Below are 20334 nucleotides of genomic sequence, written 5' to 3' on the forward strand. Positions count from 1 at the left end.
GAGGGTGCTGGACACTTGTACTAGCTAGGAATACCGCTAAGGAGGTTAATAAATAAGATCCTTATGAGCTAAAACAAAATATCTTTTTAACCATTAAAGGTGCCCCTTAACAGTACAATATATTCCTCAGATGTGATTATTCATTCCGATTTTTACGATTGAATTGTACAGAAAACCACGCAGTGTGTGGAGAAAATCGTCATGAAACTATTCTACGGTCGACTGAAATACAGTATTCTGTTTGGAATGCTGGACTTTACGATCAAATCTGAAGAGAGTAAATTACCTAAACGACCCGTTTATTGGAGCCATCGATGATTACTTACGATACCAGAAATCTGATCGAATGATGGCATCTGAGGAAAATATTGTAGCATTAATGGTCACTTAGTGCATTAAGTGACCATTAATCGTGGCTGGATAGTGTACTGGTTAAGGGCTCTGCCTTTAACATGGGAGACCAGGGTTCGAATCCTGGCTAGGTCAAGTACCTATTCAGTAAGGAGTTCAAGGCAAGACTCCCTAACACTGCAGGGTGGCCTCTTGAGCGCGTCCCAGTGGCTGCAGCTCTTGAGTGCTTTGAGTCCGACAGGAGAAAAGCGCTATACAAATGTTCAGATTATTATTATTATTATTATTAAAGCCCATCTTCTCCAGGGAGCCTATAAACTGAGAAAAAGAAAATTGCTCCTCGGATACAATGGTTTAAAACCCCTTATTTTGACGTTTGCGATCTCCCTTCTCTTCAGTTGCGGGAAGTACAGAGAAAGAAGACGAGGATAAGAGTAATCTGGCCTACATTCCACACAAAGGATCTACACGTGAAGGGTATACTCACGCCCTCTAGCAGGTGCGCCGGGGCACTGCACGCTCCAATCACCCTCTGTGCAAGAAACGCTGCCCAGTCCTCAAGCTTCTCTCTTACAACTAGAATGAAAGGTAAAACAAGGATATTAACGAGTTTAATCACTACACAGTCATGCCTGAGAGATAAAATGTTCCAATCTGGCTTCGGCTGTTTTCATCAAAGGTACATATGTCAGGAATCTGATTTTCACTCTTCAGGATGACAGATGGATTGAAACAAGGTGTACGAGGAGGCGGCGTGTTCCCAGCGAGGATGGATTGAAACGAGGTGTACGAGGAGGTGGCGTGTTCCCAGCGAGGATTGTGTGTTTCTAGTCTTTGTTTTTTTTTGTTATAGTTGGATAGACGGTATAAGCAGCGGGTAATCATCTCTCTGCCAGCTCAGAAGCACTCGTTGTGTTTCTCCCTGCTGTGGGCCCGGCGTGGTGACAACAAGACGACTCGAGGGAATATCTGTCTGCAAACAGCCAGCGACTTGCCAAGCGAGGAAGGCAGCGCTCACTAGGCGATATCGCTGAAGTCACAACGTACTACTAGTCATTTTATGAATACATCAAATAAGGGCGCCAGGAAACATGGGGCGCGGAGCATAGCCAAAATGTAAAGATATTGTATATAATAATATTTTTATTGTTCCTTCATCTTTTAGATATAATAATATATTAAAATAACGGTAATAAAACCGCAATATACCATCTATAACAATGAGAACAAAAATATATTTACAGTTGTAATAAGCAAAGTAAATTATTGAGAAATATTACCGATATTTTACTACAACTAAACCTACCCTACTCTCACACAGAACCCTCCCTCTACCAATGCCGAACCATAACCCCCCTTGTGGTGCCTAACCCTAAGACCCCCTGGTGGTTCCTAACCCTAAGACCCCACTGGTGGTGCCTAACCCTAAGACCCCCTGGTGGTTCCTAACCCTAAGACCCCTCTGGTGGTGCCTAACCCTAAGACCCCTCCTGGTGGTGCCTAACCCTAACCAACCCCCTGGTGGACCCTAACCCTAAGACTCCAATGGTGGTTCCTAACCCTAAGACCACCGGGGGTTGGAGCCTAAACCTAAAACCCATTTTCTCGGGTACAAATTATGTTAATACAAAAAGCGATACATTTCTAAGATAATAAAGTTCAAAATGATCATTTAGACATTGTAATTCTTAATACGACTTTCAAAACAATAGTTATCGTAACACATTCTCAAAACAAAAAAAATTCATTTGCATGGGCCCGGCACCCGCTATTACTTAGGCGGCCAAATTTTTTCTTTGGCGCCCAATAGCTGATATTTTGCATTAGCGCCAATGGGGCGCCTTAATAGTCCATTAGCCCCAGGCACCAAAATATCTCCATTCCTCATTTTATACCCCTGTTTAGCGACTAATGCCAGAAGCACGACATCTACAATGGCATCTTCTACCAAAATATAAAACCAGGTGAAATAGTTCTTTGAAAATCAAAGCACGTAAAAAATAAATAAATAAATAAAAAATCACACTTTCTTCAAAGCAAAACAGGAATGATTGAGTTGCAATGGAAAAACCCCAAATCAGGGGCAGCATTTTATATGCATGTCACAGAGTGTGATTTTATATGCATTATGCATTAAACGTTTTCTTTTTGATGTACCGGTATTAAAGTGAACCTTAAGTAAAAAAAAAAAAAATAAGTTTTACTCACCTGGGGCTTCCCTCAGCCCCCTGCAGCTGTCCGGTGCCCTAGCAGCCTCGCTCCGATCCTCCTGTCCCCGCCGGCGTCTATTTCCGGTTTCGGCGACAGGCGCCGACAGGCTGGTACCGCGAGTGATTCTTCGCGTTCCCGGCCACAGTAGCACCCTCTATTGACACGTGCCAGGATCAACTGACGCGTGTCAAGGGCAGATTGTAAGCCCGACATGCATCAGTTGATCCTGTGGTTTTATTGCACTTGTCATGTGGAGTTTCCAATAAAGAATACCAGCTTTTCCTTCAACCTTTGTTTGGTTTGCGGATCCTTCCTTGCTTAATAACATTGGAAGTGCCTTAATGGAAGTGATGTAATAGCGGAAGTGACATAACAGCGGAAGTGACGTAACAGCGGAAGTGACATAACAGCGGACGTGACATAACAGCGGAAGTGAACGGAAGTGCATCTTACTGTCTGGGGGTCGGAGGGTCTTCTTATTCTGTTCAGCCCAGCCCAGGGGATGGAGGTCAGAGGTCACAATGTCGCACCAGAAATCGGCGGAGCGGTCCTCCCCGCAGCCATCATATCGCAGCAGCAACAGCTTCCCGCAGGTGGTGATGATAGTGGCGATCCAGAAAGACTGAGGCTGTGTACCATGAGGCACCTCAACCTTCATTCCAGGGGACAAGCCCGTCTCCATCGAAGTGTCCACCTAGACCACAGAGGAGGTGTATTATATAAAATGCTGAAAATGAAGGCGTACATGCAAAAATGGCGCCCGGAAATAGAACATAGGTTAATGTACCTATATATTCTGCTCTTTTGTAGTGCTTATTCAAATAGTAAAATAGCGGAATTATTGATACCAATATTTTACTACACCTAACCCTATTCTCACACAGAACCCTCCCTCTACCGATGCCTAACCACACCCTCTGCTGATGCCTAACCACACCCCCTGCTGATGCCTGGCCCTAACCATGCCACCTGCCGATGCCTAACCGACACCACCGCCGATGCCTAGCCCTAACCATGCCGCCTGCCAATGCCTGACCACACCCCCTGATGATGCCTAGCCCTAACCGACACCCCCGCCGATGCCTAGCCCTAACCAAGCTGCCTGCCGATGCCTAACCACAGCCCCTGCCAATGCCTAGCCCTAACCGCCACCCCCTGCCGATGCCTAACCCTAACCACACGCCCCCTGCTGATGCCTAACCCTAACCACACCCCCTGCTGATGCCTAACCCTAACCACACCGCCTGCCGATGCCTAACCACAGCTCCTGCGGATGCCTAGCCCTAACCATGCCGCCTGCCAATGCCTGACCACACCCCCTGCTGATGCCTAACCCTAACCAACACCCCCTGCCGATGCCTAGCCCTAACCGACACCCCATTCCCCACCGATGCCTGATCATACCCCCTGCTGATGCCTAGCCCTAACCGACACCCCATTCCCTACCGATGCCTAGCCTTAATTCCCCCCTACGACATCTAACCTTAAAATAACCCCCCAATCAATGCCTAAACTTAACCACTCCCCCTGCCCCTTCCACGCAAACCCGCTGCAAAAACAATCAGGCAAAATATCAGCCACCGCCATACATGCCCATGTTAATTTCAGCTATATGCAGCTGCCTGCTATTTGTAGCCACATTCTGCATAGCAGGTTGACCCCAGAGCACATTTTTTGCCCATAGCCAATATTTACATGGGCGCCTAATTTTTCACCCCACCTCCGTCGCCCAGATTTCCTGCTACCACACATGAAATGCTAAAACAAATGGTCATTATTATAAAAATCAATTGCATACTTTTCTCATTTTAACTAACTTCAATGGTATACACAGACCTGAAAATCCACATACAAATGCGCATCAGTATTGCAAAAATGGCCTTGAAAAATCCCAAACGTGAGCGCCAGGGAAGATATTCATCATTCGTCCACTGCTCAGTGAACCAATGAGAGTCCTGCCTGAGGAGGGACGATGCCCATTGGTCTATTGCAAACCAATCGTAGCCGGATGCTTCTGCTGGAGATCTGGGATCTGCATACTGGCGTTTCTTCTGTGCAGGGAGCCGAATGGACGGCAGCGGCGGAGGACCAAAATGGGCGGCGGTGAGTATTTTGCGAAGCGTATGTGGCAACCAGCCAAGTGAGCATGGACACTGTCCATTCTCATAGGCCAGCATTTATACATTCAGCCCCGTCACCGTCTGGCCAACCCCAAATTATCGCAGACTACCCTTACTTGCATTCTGATTGGCGGAACGGTGCGAATGGATCCATTACAAGCGGACTGATATGAATGGAGCCTATTAATCCGTTCACATTCGTTCCGTTAAACAGAGCATTTGTATAGCCAGTGTGAACGCAGCCTTAGTTCTCGTACGCGGGATCCTGACTCACATGTCGGAAGGAGCTGTGCGGTGCAGGAGAACTCGCCGTCTCTTCCAAGTATTCCTCCCAGCAGAACTCTTCCTCCTCCTCCTCCGGTCCAGATTCCGCTTCTGTAATACACGAGAAGACACAAAATAGGAGACTTAATAACTTTGACTGGCACAAATCGTGCAACTCGCTAAAAAGTAATAACGAGAGATTCCAAAATTCGGACCGCCGCTTACCAACACCTAGGATCGGATTTCTGGAAAGACCATATCTGTCAAACACCAATTAACGTATTTTTCTGACTGAAAGACGCACCATTTCTCTCCCAAAAGATAGGCCATGTGTCTTATAGTCCACATACAGGGAGTCCCCGACTTACAAACGCCCGCCGATACACACCGCCGACCCGTGTAATGATGCGATCAGCAGAAGGCGGGACAGTGAGGGAGAGGAGAGGTCTCCGATTGCCGCAGGCTTTGATGGCTCAGGTGAGAGATGTGCTGCCACGGCTTTTATCGATGCCCCGGGGGAGAGAAGGAGGACAAGGGGACAAACAGGGGACAAAGGGGCACGGAGGAAGACACAAGGGAGGCAGAGGCCGACAGAACAGGTAGATGGGGGAAATAATAATTGGGGGGTGGAGAAGATCCACAAAATGCCCCTGCACCATGGACACACCAGGTTCAGTATATTTTTTTTCCTGGTTTTTGGGTGTGTCTTATGGTGCGAAAAATATAGTACAGTTGATGGAATATAACCCGTCATACAATATCCAATTTTCAGAAGAATTGATCAAAATTTTCCACCATGACCATTATTATGATTATTTACTGGATTTATATAGCGCCAACATATTACGCAGCGCTGTACAATACATAGGATTACAGACAATGATAACAGGGGTGATGGACAGCACAATACAGGTAATAGACAATAGATACAACAATGCAGGTAGTATAATGCCAGATCATACACTGGAGTGGTAGTGCTAATAATACAAGGTCACATATTCTGGGTAGGGTGTACAATCATGTATGATACACAAGGAGAGAGGGCCTGCCAAACGCTCCCTCTAGAGGCAGGGGGCGGTGACACGAAAGGGGGCAGTGCATCGAAAGGTTCTCGGCAGAGAGAGTAAGGGCTGGAACCCACAAGTGCGGTTTTGTGAGCATTTCTGGAGCGATTCAAAACGCTAGCGTTTTGCCAAAACGCTCAGCTAATGTAAATAGATGGGGCATCTTCCACTGGAGCGTTTGCGATTCCTAAAATCGCAAATGCAGGACATGCAGCATTTTGGGAGCGTTAGCGCTTCAATGTAAAGTATATAAATGCTGGCATAATCGCTCATCAAAACCTGCACTGAGCGATTTTGCTAGCGGTTTAACCTTACAACACACTGTAACAAAATTAAAATTAATTGAAAGGACCAATCAGATTTTAAAATGCTAATCGCTACACAACCGTTGGCAAATTGATACACTTTGGAAAATCACTTCCTAAAAACACTCATGAAACCGCTGACAATCTGCTCATACAAAATGCTAGCGCTTGCGATTAGCGATAGAGTTTTGCAGTGGGTTCCAAGCCTTAAAGGGGTTCTGTGGGGGTTTCTGAAGAGAAAAACTGCCATTTACATTGGGCTTCTATGAGCCCCATGCAGCGGTAATGTCCCACGACGTCCTGCTCCCATCCTCCGTTCCCCGCAGCCGGCACCGGGCTATTATTCGGCTGTCACACAGACGAATAATGTGCGTTGCCGTGCCTCCGCTCGCGTCATCTGAGGATTACTGCGCAGGCGCAATACAACGGAGCCTTGTACTGCGCTTGCGCAGTAAGCTTCCGATGACGCAGGCGGAAGCGAGCGGGTGCGCGGCCACTCTAGCGAAGCCGCAGTTGGATCCCATTAGACCGGGGCCGGCGGCGGAGAATGGCAGATGGGAGGAGGACGGCGTGGGACATTACCGCTGCACGGGGCTGAGAGAAGCCCAAGGTAAGTGTCCGTTTTTCTCTTCCACAACCCCCCACAGAACTCCTTTAAGGTAGCGACAAAGTGGGGTAGTCCTCCTTGAAGACTTCTTCAAGGAGGCCTACCCCACCTTGTTTTGATTGCTTTTTGAAGGGGTTGAAGGTGAGGGCAAGACCATGATCATTAATGGAAAATTCAAAATCAAATGGGAATTTTTTTTATTTTTTTTTAAATAATCGATCGGGCACTGTTAATGATCCTGATTAGCGGTGGACGATCGTAATATCGATTGTTTCGTCTGTCCGAATTTTGGAATGATGCTTTCAGTCTGATGAAATTGCTTATCCTATTCCCCTACACTGGAGGGCCGAAACAACCATTTCTAATCGATCGCAAAGATCGGACCGTTGATTGATCAGGAAATAGATTATGAATGAGCAACGTTTGAATGCCCATGTCATATTGCTACTGTTCTCCCTGATGAAAGCAGAACCACCAGCGCTTGCAGCTTATTCCTCGATCAACGTGGCAAACCGATCAATCATTCTCTGGTGATGATCGGATTGTGAGTAATTGTTGCCACACACATAAATATTCAATAGATTTCAGCAGGAAATAGACTGACAATAGATCACACTGCAGCGTTGCTCCATTCGATGCAGCGCAATGCTAGGGCCTATCGATCAATCGCTGCTACTGCTAAAATCTACTCAATCGAGATCAGATCTATTGGACAAGGTGGGATGACAGATTTCTGGCAGATACAAACCGGATTTGATCACAAACAGGTGAAATCGATGAACAGCAAAAACAATGAACAGCAAAAATCAAACAAACATCCTATAGGCTCCCCTACCTTCCTTGACTTGTCCTTTGACGCTCATGTTGGGGGCGGGGTTTCCAGTGGTCGCGGCAGAATTTGCAAGTGGCGTTTGCGACATCAGTTCAACGCTCAACGTTCCCATTCATTTGTTTCTAAAACACAAAACGATATAAAACATTATAAATAAAAAAAAAAGCGAATCTCCATAATTAACAGTCATAGTAATACAACTACATACTGTTATACAGCAATGACAATAACCCAATGCTGACAATCTGACTGATTTCTCTGCCCACAAGCGAGCGAACTCCTCATTCTCCACCACACCAAGCTGTCAAGCTGAGAGAGGTCTCGGGTCCCCCCTGGGCGGAGCTACATACAGCCAATCAGATTTCACCCATTCATGTCAATGGAAAAAATGGAAAAGGCTGCCATTCTCACAGTAATCAAGCCAGAGTCCCCACACTTGGCACAGTTGGTCACTTGGTGACCGAGGTTACAAATCCAGGAAAAGTGGGCGGAGCATTACACAGCCAATCAAATTTCAGACATTCATTTTAAATGGGAAAGTGTAAACTGCAGCCATTCTTAGAATGTTAATTGCAGGGGTCTCAAACTTGCCACACTTGGTCACTGGGTGAATGAGATTAATATTCAGGAAAGTGGGTGGAGCCTACAGCCAATCAAAATTCACCTATTGATTTTCAAGGGGAATTTTGAAACTGCTGCCATTCTTACAGAGGCCTCAAACTTGCTACAAGCGGTCATTAAGTAAATGGGGTTCAAATTCCCTGAAGGGGCGGAGCCACAAACAGCCAGATTTCTTTTCTGGATAAAATGTTTCCATTCACACCATTTTAATGCCAGGAACCCAAAAGCTCAAAACTTGGTCATTGAGTGACTGTGTCCCCAGGTTACAAAAAGTGGGTGGAGTCAAAATCAGATTTCCCTGGGAAAATGTAAACTGCAGCCTTTTTTCACTGTTAATGGCAGGGTTCTCAAATTTAGCATAGCTGGTCACTGGGTGACTGGGATTTAGGCCTCTTGCACACTGCAAATCTGAATCTGAATCGGAGGTAAAAACTGATTAAAAAGCGGAATCTGAATCTGAATTGCTTGCAGTGTGCAAGAGGCCTAATATTCAGAAAAGTGGGTGGAGCCTACAAACGTGAATAAAGCTTCACCTATTGCTGGAATATTTAATTGCTGCCATTCTTGCACTGTTAATGGCACTGGCCTCAAACCTGCTACAGTTAGTCATTGGGTCACTGGGGTTCAAATTCAGAAAAGGGGGCGGAGCCACAGCCAATCAGATTTGTTTCATTTCACTGGAAAAATACAAATTATTGATGCCAAGGACTCCAAAACTCACAGACTTGACCATTGAGTGACTGTGTGTCCAGGTTACAAAAAGTGGGCGGAGCCAAAAAACTAATTTTACTGGGAAAATATAAACTGCAGCCATTCTTACACCGTTAATGGCAGGGTTCTCAAACTTTGCCCAGATGATCACAGGGTGACTGATTAATATTCATGGCAGTAGGTGGAGCCTACTATAGCCAATCAAAATTAATTTGTTGATTTTCAAGGGGAAGACTTAAATTGCTGCTATTTTTACACTGTTAATAGCAGATGCCTTAAACCTTCTACAGTTGGTCATTGGGTGACTGGAGTTCAAATGCTGGAGAGGGGCGGAGCCACAAACAGCCTATATGGTTTGTTTGATTTCTATGGGAATATACAAATTATTGATGCCAAGGACCTCAAAGCTCATAAACTTGGTCACTGAGTGTTTGTGTGTTAGGGTTAGGAAAAGTGGGTGGTACCAACACCAGCTAAATACATACCCGGGCAATGCCGGGTCATCAGCTACCAGTTTATGAATATGCAGTTGTAAAAGTGGTGATTGGCATTTTAGGCTGCTTACACACCAAGACGTTACAGGCGCACGTTAGTGCGCCTGTAACGCTCCCCCAACGCACAGCAATGTAACACAAGTGGGCTGTTCACACAGCCCACGTTGCGTTACATGTAACGCTGCACGTTCTGTGCAAAGTGCAGCATGCTACGGTGTTGGAGCGGCTATAGCCGCGTTAGACTGTTTGCACATGCGCAGTGGGGGGCAGAGAGGAGGCGGGGAGAGCCAGCTACAGTAGCCGCGCACATGGCTACTTAATATTCACTGCACTGGCGGGCGCTGATTGGCCGGCGGGACCACGTGATGCGGAGTGTCTCGCTCCGCATCATGTGGTCCCGCTGGCCAATCAGTGCCACTCTGGGAGACATTATAGGACTCGAGCCGCCTAACGCGGCTCACTCTACCATCGGCTCTTGCAGCACCATACGTTGTGTTAGGTGCACGTTATGCGACCTTAACGTGGCACCTAACACAACGTCTTGGTGTGCAAGAAGCCTTAAAGGACAACTGAAGTGAGAGGAATATGGAGGCCGACATAATTATTTCCTGTTAAACAATGCCAGTTGCCTGGCAGTTCTGTTGATCTCTTTGGCTGCAGTAGTGTCTGAATCACACACCTGTAACAAGCATGCAGCTAATCCAGTCACACTTCAGTCAGAACACCTGATCTGCATGCTTGTTCAGGGGCTACAGCTAAATGAATTGGAGGCAGAGGATCAGCAAGACAGCCAGGCAATCTGTATTGTTTTAAAGAAAATAAATATGTCAACCTCCATTCCCCTCTCACTTCAGATTCCCTTTAAAAAAATACAGAGCAAAAATGTTTTGTATGTTTCTTGATTGAGGATTTTTAAGGGGAACGGAAGTAAGAGGTATACGGAGGCTGCCATATTTATTTCCTTTTAGACTAATTTCACACCAGGACGTTGCGTTAGAGGGGGCGTTAAGGTCGCATAACGTCCCCCTAACGGAACGCCTGGTGGTGCTGGATCTGGACGTCAGAGTGAGCCGCGTTGTGCAGCTCACTCTAGCGTCAGTGATGCCGTGATGCGCACTCTTGTGCGCATGCGGCATCACGTGGTCCCGCCGGCCAATCGCCGCACAGAGCGGCTGCTCCAGGAAGTAAACACTGCACGTCACAACGTGCAGTGCATATTAATTAGCCATGTGCCTGGCCGCTCTCCCCTCCTCCCCAACATTACTGAGCATGTGCAAGCAGTCTAACGCGGCTCAGCCGCGTCCAAAGTACTGCATGCAGTACGTTGTCTTGTGACGCAGCGTTACAATGTAACGCAACGTCCGCACTGTGAACAGCCCCATTGATTTTTCATAACTGTGCGGTGGGCTGCGTTACAGGCTGCTCTAACGTGCGCCTGTAACGTCCCACTGTGAAACCAGCCTTAAGCAATACCAGTTGCCTGGCAGCCCTGCTGGTCTATTTCTCTGCAGTAGTATCTGAATAACACCAGAAACAAGCATGCAGCTAGTCTGGTCAGATCTGACTTTAAAGTCTGAAACACCTCATAAGCTGCATGCTTGTTCAGGGGCTATGGCTAATAGTATTAGAGGCAGAGGATCAGCAGGGCTGCCAGGCAACTGGTATTGCTTAAAAGGAAATAAATATGGCAGCCTCCATATACCTTTTACTTCAGTTTCCCTTTAAGATGGACTTTAATTCATGACCTGACCTGTGTTTACTGGCGGTAAGGCGCTGGCACAAGTCTGGCAGCTGCCGGCAGTCAGAGGGTTAAGTTATAAGTACAGCATGAAGCTCTTTACACGCCGAGATCATCAAACATCAGGAACCGTGCCACACCCTGATTTACCAACCGTGCAGCCAGTATGGCGATGCCAACATGTGCCGCCCTCACCAGCTCACCGCCAGTGCTTTCCTGCAGTGTTCATTCATAAAGTATTCAGTCTGTGTCTTTAGTAATAAGTTTTGCCTAGTTACTGGAAATAGGCAAATAACTGTAAAGAGGAACTACAGTGAAAATAATGTAATAGAAAAGTGCTTCATTTTTACAATAATTATGTATAAATGATTTAGTCAGTGTTTGCTCATTGTAAAATCTTTCCTCTATCCGGATTTACATTCTGACATTTATCACATGGTGACATTTTTACTGCTGGCAGGTGATGTAGCTGCTGCTTGCTTTTTTGGCAGTTGGAAACAGCTGTAAACAGCTATTTCCCACAATGCAACAAGGTTCACAGACAGGAAACTGCCAGGAGTACCACGGTCCTCAGAGTTTCTTGTGGGAGGGGTTTCACCACAATATCAGTCCTACAGCGCCCCCTGATGGTCTGTTTGTGAAAAGGAATAGATTGCTCATGTAAAAGGGAGTATCAGCTACTGATTGGGATGAAGTTCAATTCTTGGTCGGAGTTTCTCTTTAAATTGATGCAGAATTATGCAAATGTTACTGAAAATCTATGGAGCTTCAAAATGGGCCAATCAAATGCTTCCACCGCAAGATTTGAATGATACGATAGACTTTTCATAATAATTAGCATCATAATAATCAGCATAATGCTTAAAGTGACACTGAATAAAAAAAAAAGTATGATATAATGAATTGTATGTGTAATACGGATTATTGATAAAACATTAGTAGCAAAGAAAAGAATCTCATTTTTATTTTCAGTTATATAGCCTTTTTTCAATACCACTGCATCAGTCTCTAATATTTGCACTTTACAAAACTACACTCTGCGTTTTAAATGATGAAACAGAGCAGAGGTAATGGCTCTTTGAACTTCCTGACAGAAAAACCTTAAAGCGGAACTGTAGATAGAAAATAAACACATTGTTTCACTTACCTGGGGCTTCCCCAAGCCCCCAGCAGTCATCCTGTCCCGCGCCGCTCCTCGACGAGCCTCTGTTCTCCCGCCGCCAGCTACTTTCGGTTTCGCCGCCGGGCCACTGCGCCTGCGCGGCTCTAGCCAAGCGTATCCTTTCTTCGCGTTCCCTGCTATTGCAGAGAGGAATGCGAAGAAAGGATACGATTGGCAGGGCTGCGCTGGCATCGACTTACAAGTCAAGGTACGGGACGGAGCGGCGGCGGGAGAACGGAGGCTCGGGCAGGAGCGGCGCGGGACAGGACAGCTGCTGAGGGCTTGGGGAAGCGAAACAATGTGTTTATTTTCTATCTACAGTTTCGCTTTAAGGTCGCATTCACCGTGGGACGTTATGGTCACACATAACGTTTTATACTGCAGCTTACCGCACTGCAATGCTAATCCTATGGGCCATTCACAGCGCGACGTTAAAGTCGCATTAAAAAAATGTTGCGTTGTGGTAACTCACTACTTGCAGTGCTTTATCTCTTAACGCAGACCCTTTGCGACTTTAACGTCGCATTAAAACGCAACGTCCCACTGTGAATACAGCCTTAAGGACAACTGTAGTGAGAGTGATATGGAGGCTGCCATATTTATTTCCTGTTAAACAATACCAGTTCCCTGGCAGGCCTGCTGATCTATTTGGCTGCAGTAGTGTCTGAATCACACCAGAAACAAGCATGCAGCTAATATTGTCAGATCTGACAATAACGTCAGAAAAACCTGATCTGCTGCATGCTTGTTCAGGGGCTATGGCTAAAAGCATTAGAGGCAGAGGATCAGCAGGGCTGCCAGGCAACTGCGCCTGTGCGCATCGTTGTTCACACTTTCGGCGTCAGAAGTGTCCTTCGCAGACGCAGTACAAGAAAATCTCTACGCATCTGCGCAGGACGCACCCAGGGACGGGAGCACGATGAGAACACGCATGGCCAGGGCCGTGCAGGCGCAGTGGACGACGACCCTCTAAACTGAAACTGCCGTGCAGCGGGGGACCGGAGGATTGTGGAGGACCGGCGTGGGACAGGACAGCTGCAGGAGGCTGGCAGCAGCCCCAGGTAAGTGAAAGGGTTTTTTTTAGAACTATATACTATAGGTCCACTTTAATCATTTTAAATGTATTTGCACCTCAATAGTATCTTTACTGACTAATTTGGAGTTTTGCTATGTGTAGATTCGGGCAAGACATTTAATAACACAACAAACACAGATAGCACTGGCGTATAGCTTTAAAAAAAAAAAAAAAATAGCTGGCAGTCTAAAAGTTAATAAGTAAAAAAAATGTACATGCAAATGCTGCATAAATGTATACATGCAAGGGATAACACACAAGGCTGTGATGTCACAGAGCGCAATCAAAGGTTTATAATATTGTAAGGTCACTGGATTAGGAAGAGCTGAGAGGTTACACTGAACTGCTCTCTGTAACGTTTCATACAACACGCCTGGAATACTCCGGACACAGACAGACGCCTGCTGCTGACATATGAGGAAGTTGCTGATATATCAGAGAGAAGTTTCACTTTCCCTTCTGGCAGCTTGCTGATCCTCCAAAAACCTGAAACAAATCAGAGGAGGGGAAGGGCGCAGGGATTGCCGCTAGTAAAATATCGCTAAAAGACACTACTACTTAAAGGGATACTGTAGGGGGGGTCGGGGGAAAATGAGTTGAAGTTACCCGGGGCTTCTAATGGTCCCCCGCAGACATCCTGTGCCCGCGCAGCCACTCACCGATGCTCCGGCCCCGCCTCCAGTTCACTTCTGGAATTTCTGACTTTAAAGTCAGAAAACCACTGCGCCTGCGTTGCCGTGTCCTAGCTCCCGCTGATGTCACCAGGAGTGTATTGCACAAGTCCAGTATGGTCTTTGGTCTGCGCAGTATGCTCCTGGTGCCATCAGCGGGAGCGAGGACACGGCAATGCAGGCGCAGTGGTTTTCTGACTTTAAAGTCAGAAATTCCAGAAGTGAACTGGAGGCGGGGCCGGAGCATCGGTGAGTGGCTGCGCCAACACAGGATGTCTGCGGGGGACCATTAGAAGCCCCGGGTAACTTCAACTCATTTTCCCCCGACCCCCCCTACAGTATCCCTTTAAGGAGAGTCTGAAGCCTAAAAAAAAAATACCTCTTTACTAGGCAGTCCTGTTCTGCAATAAAGCTGAGTACACACGTCCGATAACAATCGTTCGAAAATGGACGATAACGATAACTGGAGCGATAATCGTGCGTTTCTAATTTTCCAACAATCGGTTTTTCAAACGATAAACATCATTATTGTTCAATACGGCCGATCCAACCTGGCGGATTCTTTTTAACAGATAATCGTTTAATCGTTGTAGTGTGTACAAAGATCGTCCGATAACGGTTATCTGTGATGTTCTACTCATGTTTGTAATTCCGGAAGTTGCCCACTCCCTATATATACAATATATACACACTCGCGTTAATTAGGTACACGTTCGATACATTGAAAAAGCCATCTGTAAACGTCACTTCCTATATTCTACTCAGCACTAGTATTACGTGAGCGGCCACTTTTTACGATAGGTTTCCGCTGTATGAATGTTAAATCACGTACTTCCCACTGAGATAAATACATTTATCTTTTAAAACGTACGGTTCACAAAACAAACATCGTTACATGTGTACTACGTCCGCCGATTTTTAATAGCGTCACTTCCGTTTTTTATTGGTCGTCATTCAGTACTTTTTAGAAAAATCGTTCATGTGTGTACACGGTCGTTCGTTACGAACGATTATTCACTTCTCATTTTAATATCGTGCATACGTCACGAATCGTTCGTTTCGAACGATCTTTATCGGACGTGTATACGAACCTTAAGGCCATAGCTGAAACACCGCATCCCTGCAGCAGAACGATCAATTAATACCCCCGAAATCCCTGGGGCAAAATTCCACAACTTTCCAGGTCCTGAACTTTGCTGCCCGGGGGAGGCAGAGCTTTGCGCTGTAGCTGTGCCTTCAGTCGCGTCAATCTCCGTGGATCTTCACCTCTCCCCGCCCCTCTCAGTAAAGGAAGACTGAGAGGGGCGGGGAGAAGCGGAGATCGGCTGAGATTGACGCAAGCAGAGGCAGAGGTACAGCACAAAGCTCTGCCTCTACCTGGAAGGAGCCCCGAATTTTGCCCCGGGGATTGGGGGTTTTAATTGATCATTCTGCCCCGGGAATGTATCGTTTCAGCTATGGCCTTATTGCTAAACAGGAATTCCCAGTAAAAAGAGGTATTTTTGTAGGTGTCGGTAATATTTACTGATATTTTACTAAACCTAACCCTAAATACAGGTAGAAGGCTGCGCATCCCTGACCTAATACTACAATTGAATGGTTAATCGCTGTGGCGTACACCGCTCTTCCTGGACTAAAATTGCACGCCTCGCATCCAAACAATGCAATACTGGTTTATGGAGAAAGTTTAAGGCCCATACACACGTCCGTTTTTTGCGAACGATGGGTCGTTTGAACGACCCGTCGTTCAGTCGTTCGCCCGCTAAATCGGGCGTGTGTACAGACTGTCGTTCGCGTGATAAGAGTGAGTTTGATCACTCACTCTTATCATGCGAACGACAGTCTGTACACACGCCCGATTTAGCGGGCGAACGACTGAACGACGGGTCGTTCAAACGACCCAGAGCAGGGACAAGGTCCTCCAGCAGCCAAGGCTGAGACACCAAAGTGCGCCCCTCCATCCCTCCCACCCCAGCTGTCACACACTGATTGCTATTAGACTAAGAGGCGCCACAGGGCCCACAACCTCCCCAACACCTTAATCTCTAGTTATCTGGCTTGCAGTCACTGCCATGTATCCCCTTTTCTTATTTCTTTCTGCTTCATACACAATTAGGAATGACAGCTGAATGAATTGTGCGCCCCCTCCTACACTGCGCCCTGAGGCTGGAGCCTCTCCAGTCTATGCCTCGGCCCGGCCCTGAAACGACCCGTCGTTCGCAAAAAACGGACGTGTGTAGTTTGCATGCAAAATACAATCTACTAGACATCTGCACACGAGGTGATACGTCATTCCAATGCAGCCCATGTGGTGAGCGCTGGCTTTATTATCTGCTAAACCTAACCCTACTCTCACACAGAACTCTTCCGTGGTGGTGCATAACCCTAAGGGCCCTTTTACACTTAATCAGTTGCTCTCAGTTAAAACGGAAAGAAAACTGATTTTCAAAGTAATGCCCATGTTTTCATATGGCACCTTTCACACTTAACGAGTTTTAACTTAAATCTTTTCACAATGCACTGCTATGGAAAAAACGCGTTCTAACGCACACCAACTGATTAAGTGTAAAAGGGGCCTAACACCTCTAAATCGACGTCCAACCCCAAATCCCCCTCCTAAAGCCTTAGCCCCCCTCTAAGGTCAAAACCGAGATACGCGGCAAGGTAAAATTCTGCAAACAATTAGCATGAGGTTGAGATTTCGGCGGTCAGAGGAGCCCGGCATGCGGAAAACCAAATTGCAGGACTGCATAACAGGGTTCAGCTACGCAATGCCGCTATTTGGTTTTCCACAAGCCCCCGGCGCCCGCGATTCTAATGGGCGCCTCTGTCTGCCGAAATTGCAGCCTCTTGCCACTAGTGGGGCGCCGAAATTTACCTTCATAGCCGCATATCGCAGCCATTCTAAAAGCCGCAATTTGCGTCAAAGAAAGTAAATTTTGGCGCCCTTGGCACCTGCTGCCGTGCGCCCAAATTCCCGTCATACCTCAAAAATGCGGCTTTTATTACAGGCGCCTATGGCAGTGCCGTTTTTTTACGAAAGGGCTCCGGAGCCCTTTTGTCCTGCGTATATAAAATGGAGTTTATTTTCATGGTACTATAGTCAAATGTGAAATCTAGGGAAGGTCAATGGGATGCTGATATCTCCAGGTTGATGCAAGTTTTATGCTAATATTCTGCAAATACTATATATGCAGCTAGAAAATAGACCAAACACAGCATTTGATTGGTCGATAGCCAAGCTGTATACATTTGCATCAATCCAGAATTGACCATCCCTACTGAAAACTACTAGTTGCCACAGGCAGCAGTTCCAGTTACTCAGCACCTCATTCATCATCAAGGCAGCAACAGTTCATACTGCCAGTGATCGTATCGGGTGATCACCCACAGCAATGGGCAACACTATAGCAGATGATACCACCGTACACTGAACACACACTCATTGGAGAGAGTCAGTAAGATGCCAGTACATTTTCATGTAAATTTGAACAGAACACAAGGTGAGAGAGATATGGAGGCTGCCCTATTTTTTCCTTTTTAACAATGCACATTGCCCGGCTGTCCTGCTGATCCTCTGCCGCTAATACTTTTATCCATAGCCCCTGAACAAGCATGCAGCAGATCAGATGTTTCTGTTATTATTGTCAGATCTGACCAGATTAGCTGCATGCTTGTTTCTGGTGTGAGTCAGACACTACTGCAGCCAAATAGATCAGCATGGCTGCCAGACAACTGGTATTGTTAAACAGGAAATAAATATGGCAGCACGGTGCGTAGTAGTTAGCGCTCTCGCCTTGCAGGGTCTGTGTGGGTTTCCTCCTGGCGTTTTCCTCCCATGTCTCAAAAACATACAGATAAGTTCATTGGCTTCCCCCTAAATTGGCCCTAGACGACACATACACTACAGACGTATGACTGTGGTAGGTATTAGATTGCGAGCCCCTCTGAGGGACAGTTAGTGACAAGACCTTATACTATGTGGGAAGGGAAGGGGGGGGGGGGACAACCCCTCTACAGCATGAAGCGCTGTGATTGGCCAGATAGTGTGGGTGTAGTTTACTAAAACCATCCAACCAATCACGTTAGTGGAATTTCCCTTTGAGAAGTTACATTTCTATAGGTTTCCTGCTGGGTCCCTTAAAGAAGACTAGCGCCCCCTTTTGGGGCATTTTTTTCACTACAGGTCCACTTTGGGTGGTTAATGTGGAATATGTAGTAATGTGGAATATGTCAAGTTCTATATGTCTATTTGCATATAAAAGTGGCTCGGACGCTTTCCTTACTTTGACGCACAGCACAGTTATGACTGATAGACGTGGGACACCATATTTATTTCCTTACACAATGCATATTGCCTGGCTGCTCTGCTGATCCTCTGCCTCTAATGCTTTCAGCCATAGCCCCTGAACAAGCATGCAGCAGATCAGGTGCTCATAGGGGCGTGTTGTGGTTTCTCTTTGAAAAGCGCTTTACACAAAATCGTAGCGCGCAGGTAATCGCTGTGAGGGGGAAAAGAAATCACTCTCAAAATCGCTAAACACGGCCGTCAGCGATTTTGATTTTAGATGTGAACAAGGCCTGACTGAAGTGTAACTGGATTAGCTGCATGCTTGTTTCAGGTGTGTGATTCAGACACTATTGCAGCCAGAGATCAGCAGGGCTGCCGGGTAACCGGTATTGTTTAAGAGGAAATAAACATATCAGCCTCCACATCTTTCTCACTTCAGGGGTCCTTTTTTAAATCTCACATGGGCTTGTCTACGTGAAGGACACTTTCATCTGAAGGATTAGCTACGCTTTAAGTTAATGCTGACTTCTCAGTGACCGTCTCATTTCTTCCAGCGACCGGTACAAGCTGAGACAGGTATTCAGCAACTCTGACATCTGCCAAAAATGGATATATGTGAGCGGTAATATGAGAGCTGCTTCTGCGCGGTCCCGCTCTGCAATCAATCGCATCTAATGGAACATCAAGTGTGACAGTCATGCCCAACCAGTGCGGCTATCTCTACATGCTGGGGACAATGAGAGAACCTGATTGGATGTTTTGTTATTATTGTTATTGTGCATTTACATAGCACTGACATCTTCTGCAGCACTTTACAGAGTACATAGTCATGTCACTGACTGTCCTCAGAGGAGCTCACAATCTAATCCTACCATAGTCATAGTCTAATGCCCTACCATATTATTATTATGTATTTATATAGCACTGACATCTTCTGCAGCACTTTACAGAGTACATAGTCATGTCACTGACTGTCCTCAGAGGAGCTCACAATCTAATCCTACCATAGTCATAGTCTAATGTCCTACCATATTATTATTATGTATTTATATAGCACTGACATCTTCTGCAGCACATTACAGAGTACATAGTCATGTCACTGACTGTCCTCAGAGGGGCTCACAATCTAATCCTACCATAGTCATACTCTAATGTCCTACCATATTATTATTATGTACTTATATAGCACTGACATCTCCTGCAGCACATTACAGAGTACATAGCCATGTCACTGACTGTCCTCAGAGGAGCTCACAATCTAATCCTACCATAGTCATAGTCTAATGTCCTACCATATTATTATTATGTACTTATATAGCACTGACATCTTCTGCAGCACATTACAGAGTACATAGCCATGTCACTGACTGTCCTCAGAGGAGCTCACAATCTAATCACTACCATTGTCATAGTCTAATGTCCTACCATATTATTATTATGTATTTATATAGCAGTGACATCTCCTGCAGCACATTACAGAATACATAGTCATGTCACTGACTGTCCTCAGAGGAGCTCACAATCTAATCCTACCATAGTCATAGTGTAATGTCCTACCATATTATTATTATGTATTTATATAGCACTGACATCTTCTGCAGCACATTACAGAGTACATAGCCATGTCACTGACTGTCCTCAGAGGAGCTCACAATCTAATCACTACCATTGTCATAGTCTAATGTCCTACCCTAATTTTGGGGGAAGCTATTAACAAATCACTATACTTTGGGGATGTGGTTGGAAATGCGTTGCTTTCCTCAGACGTGTGTACTGGTCTTAAAGGGAACCTAAACTGAGAGTGATATGGATGTTTC

At 46.1% G+C, this 20334-nt stretch overlaps 1 protein-coding gene across 1 annotated transcript in view; it reads right to left on the reverse strand.

The window, feature by feature from the left end:
* Positions 1 to 20334, reverse strand: part of SFMBT1 (Scm like with four mbt domains 1) — a 101060-nt gene that overhangs the window by 53738 nt on the left and 26988 nt on the right. The window contains exons 2-5 of the mRNA XM_068255033.1: positions 7758 to 7876; positions 4957 to 5057; positions 3016 to 3256; positions 839 to 927 (exon numbers count right to left, since the gene is read on the reverse strand). Coding sequence (XP_068111134.1) covers positions 839 to 927; positions 3016 to 3256; positions 4957 to 5057; positions 7758 to 7866 — 540 coding nt within the window. The 5' untranslated portion in view covers positions 7867 to 7876. The remainder of the gene's footprint in view (positions 1 to 838; positions 928 to 3015; positions 3257 to 4956; positions 5058 to 7757; positions 7877 to 20334) is intronic.

The sequence above is a fragment of the Hyperolius riggenbachi genome, chromosome 9 (genome assembly GCF_040937935.1).
Source record: "Hyperolius riggenbachi isolate aHypRig1 chromosome 9, aHypRig1.pri, whole genome shotgun sequence".
Taxonomy (NCBI): domain Eukaryota; kingdom Metazoa; phylum Chordata; class Amphibia; order Anura; family Hyperoliidae; genus Hyperolius; species Hyperolius riggenbachi.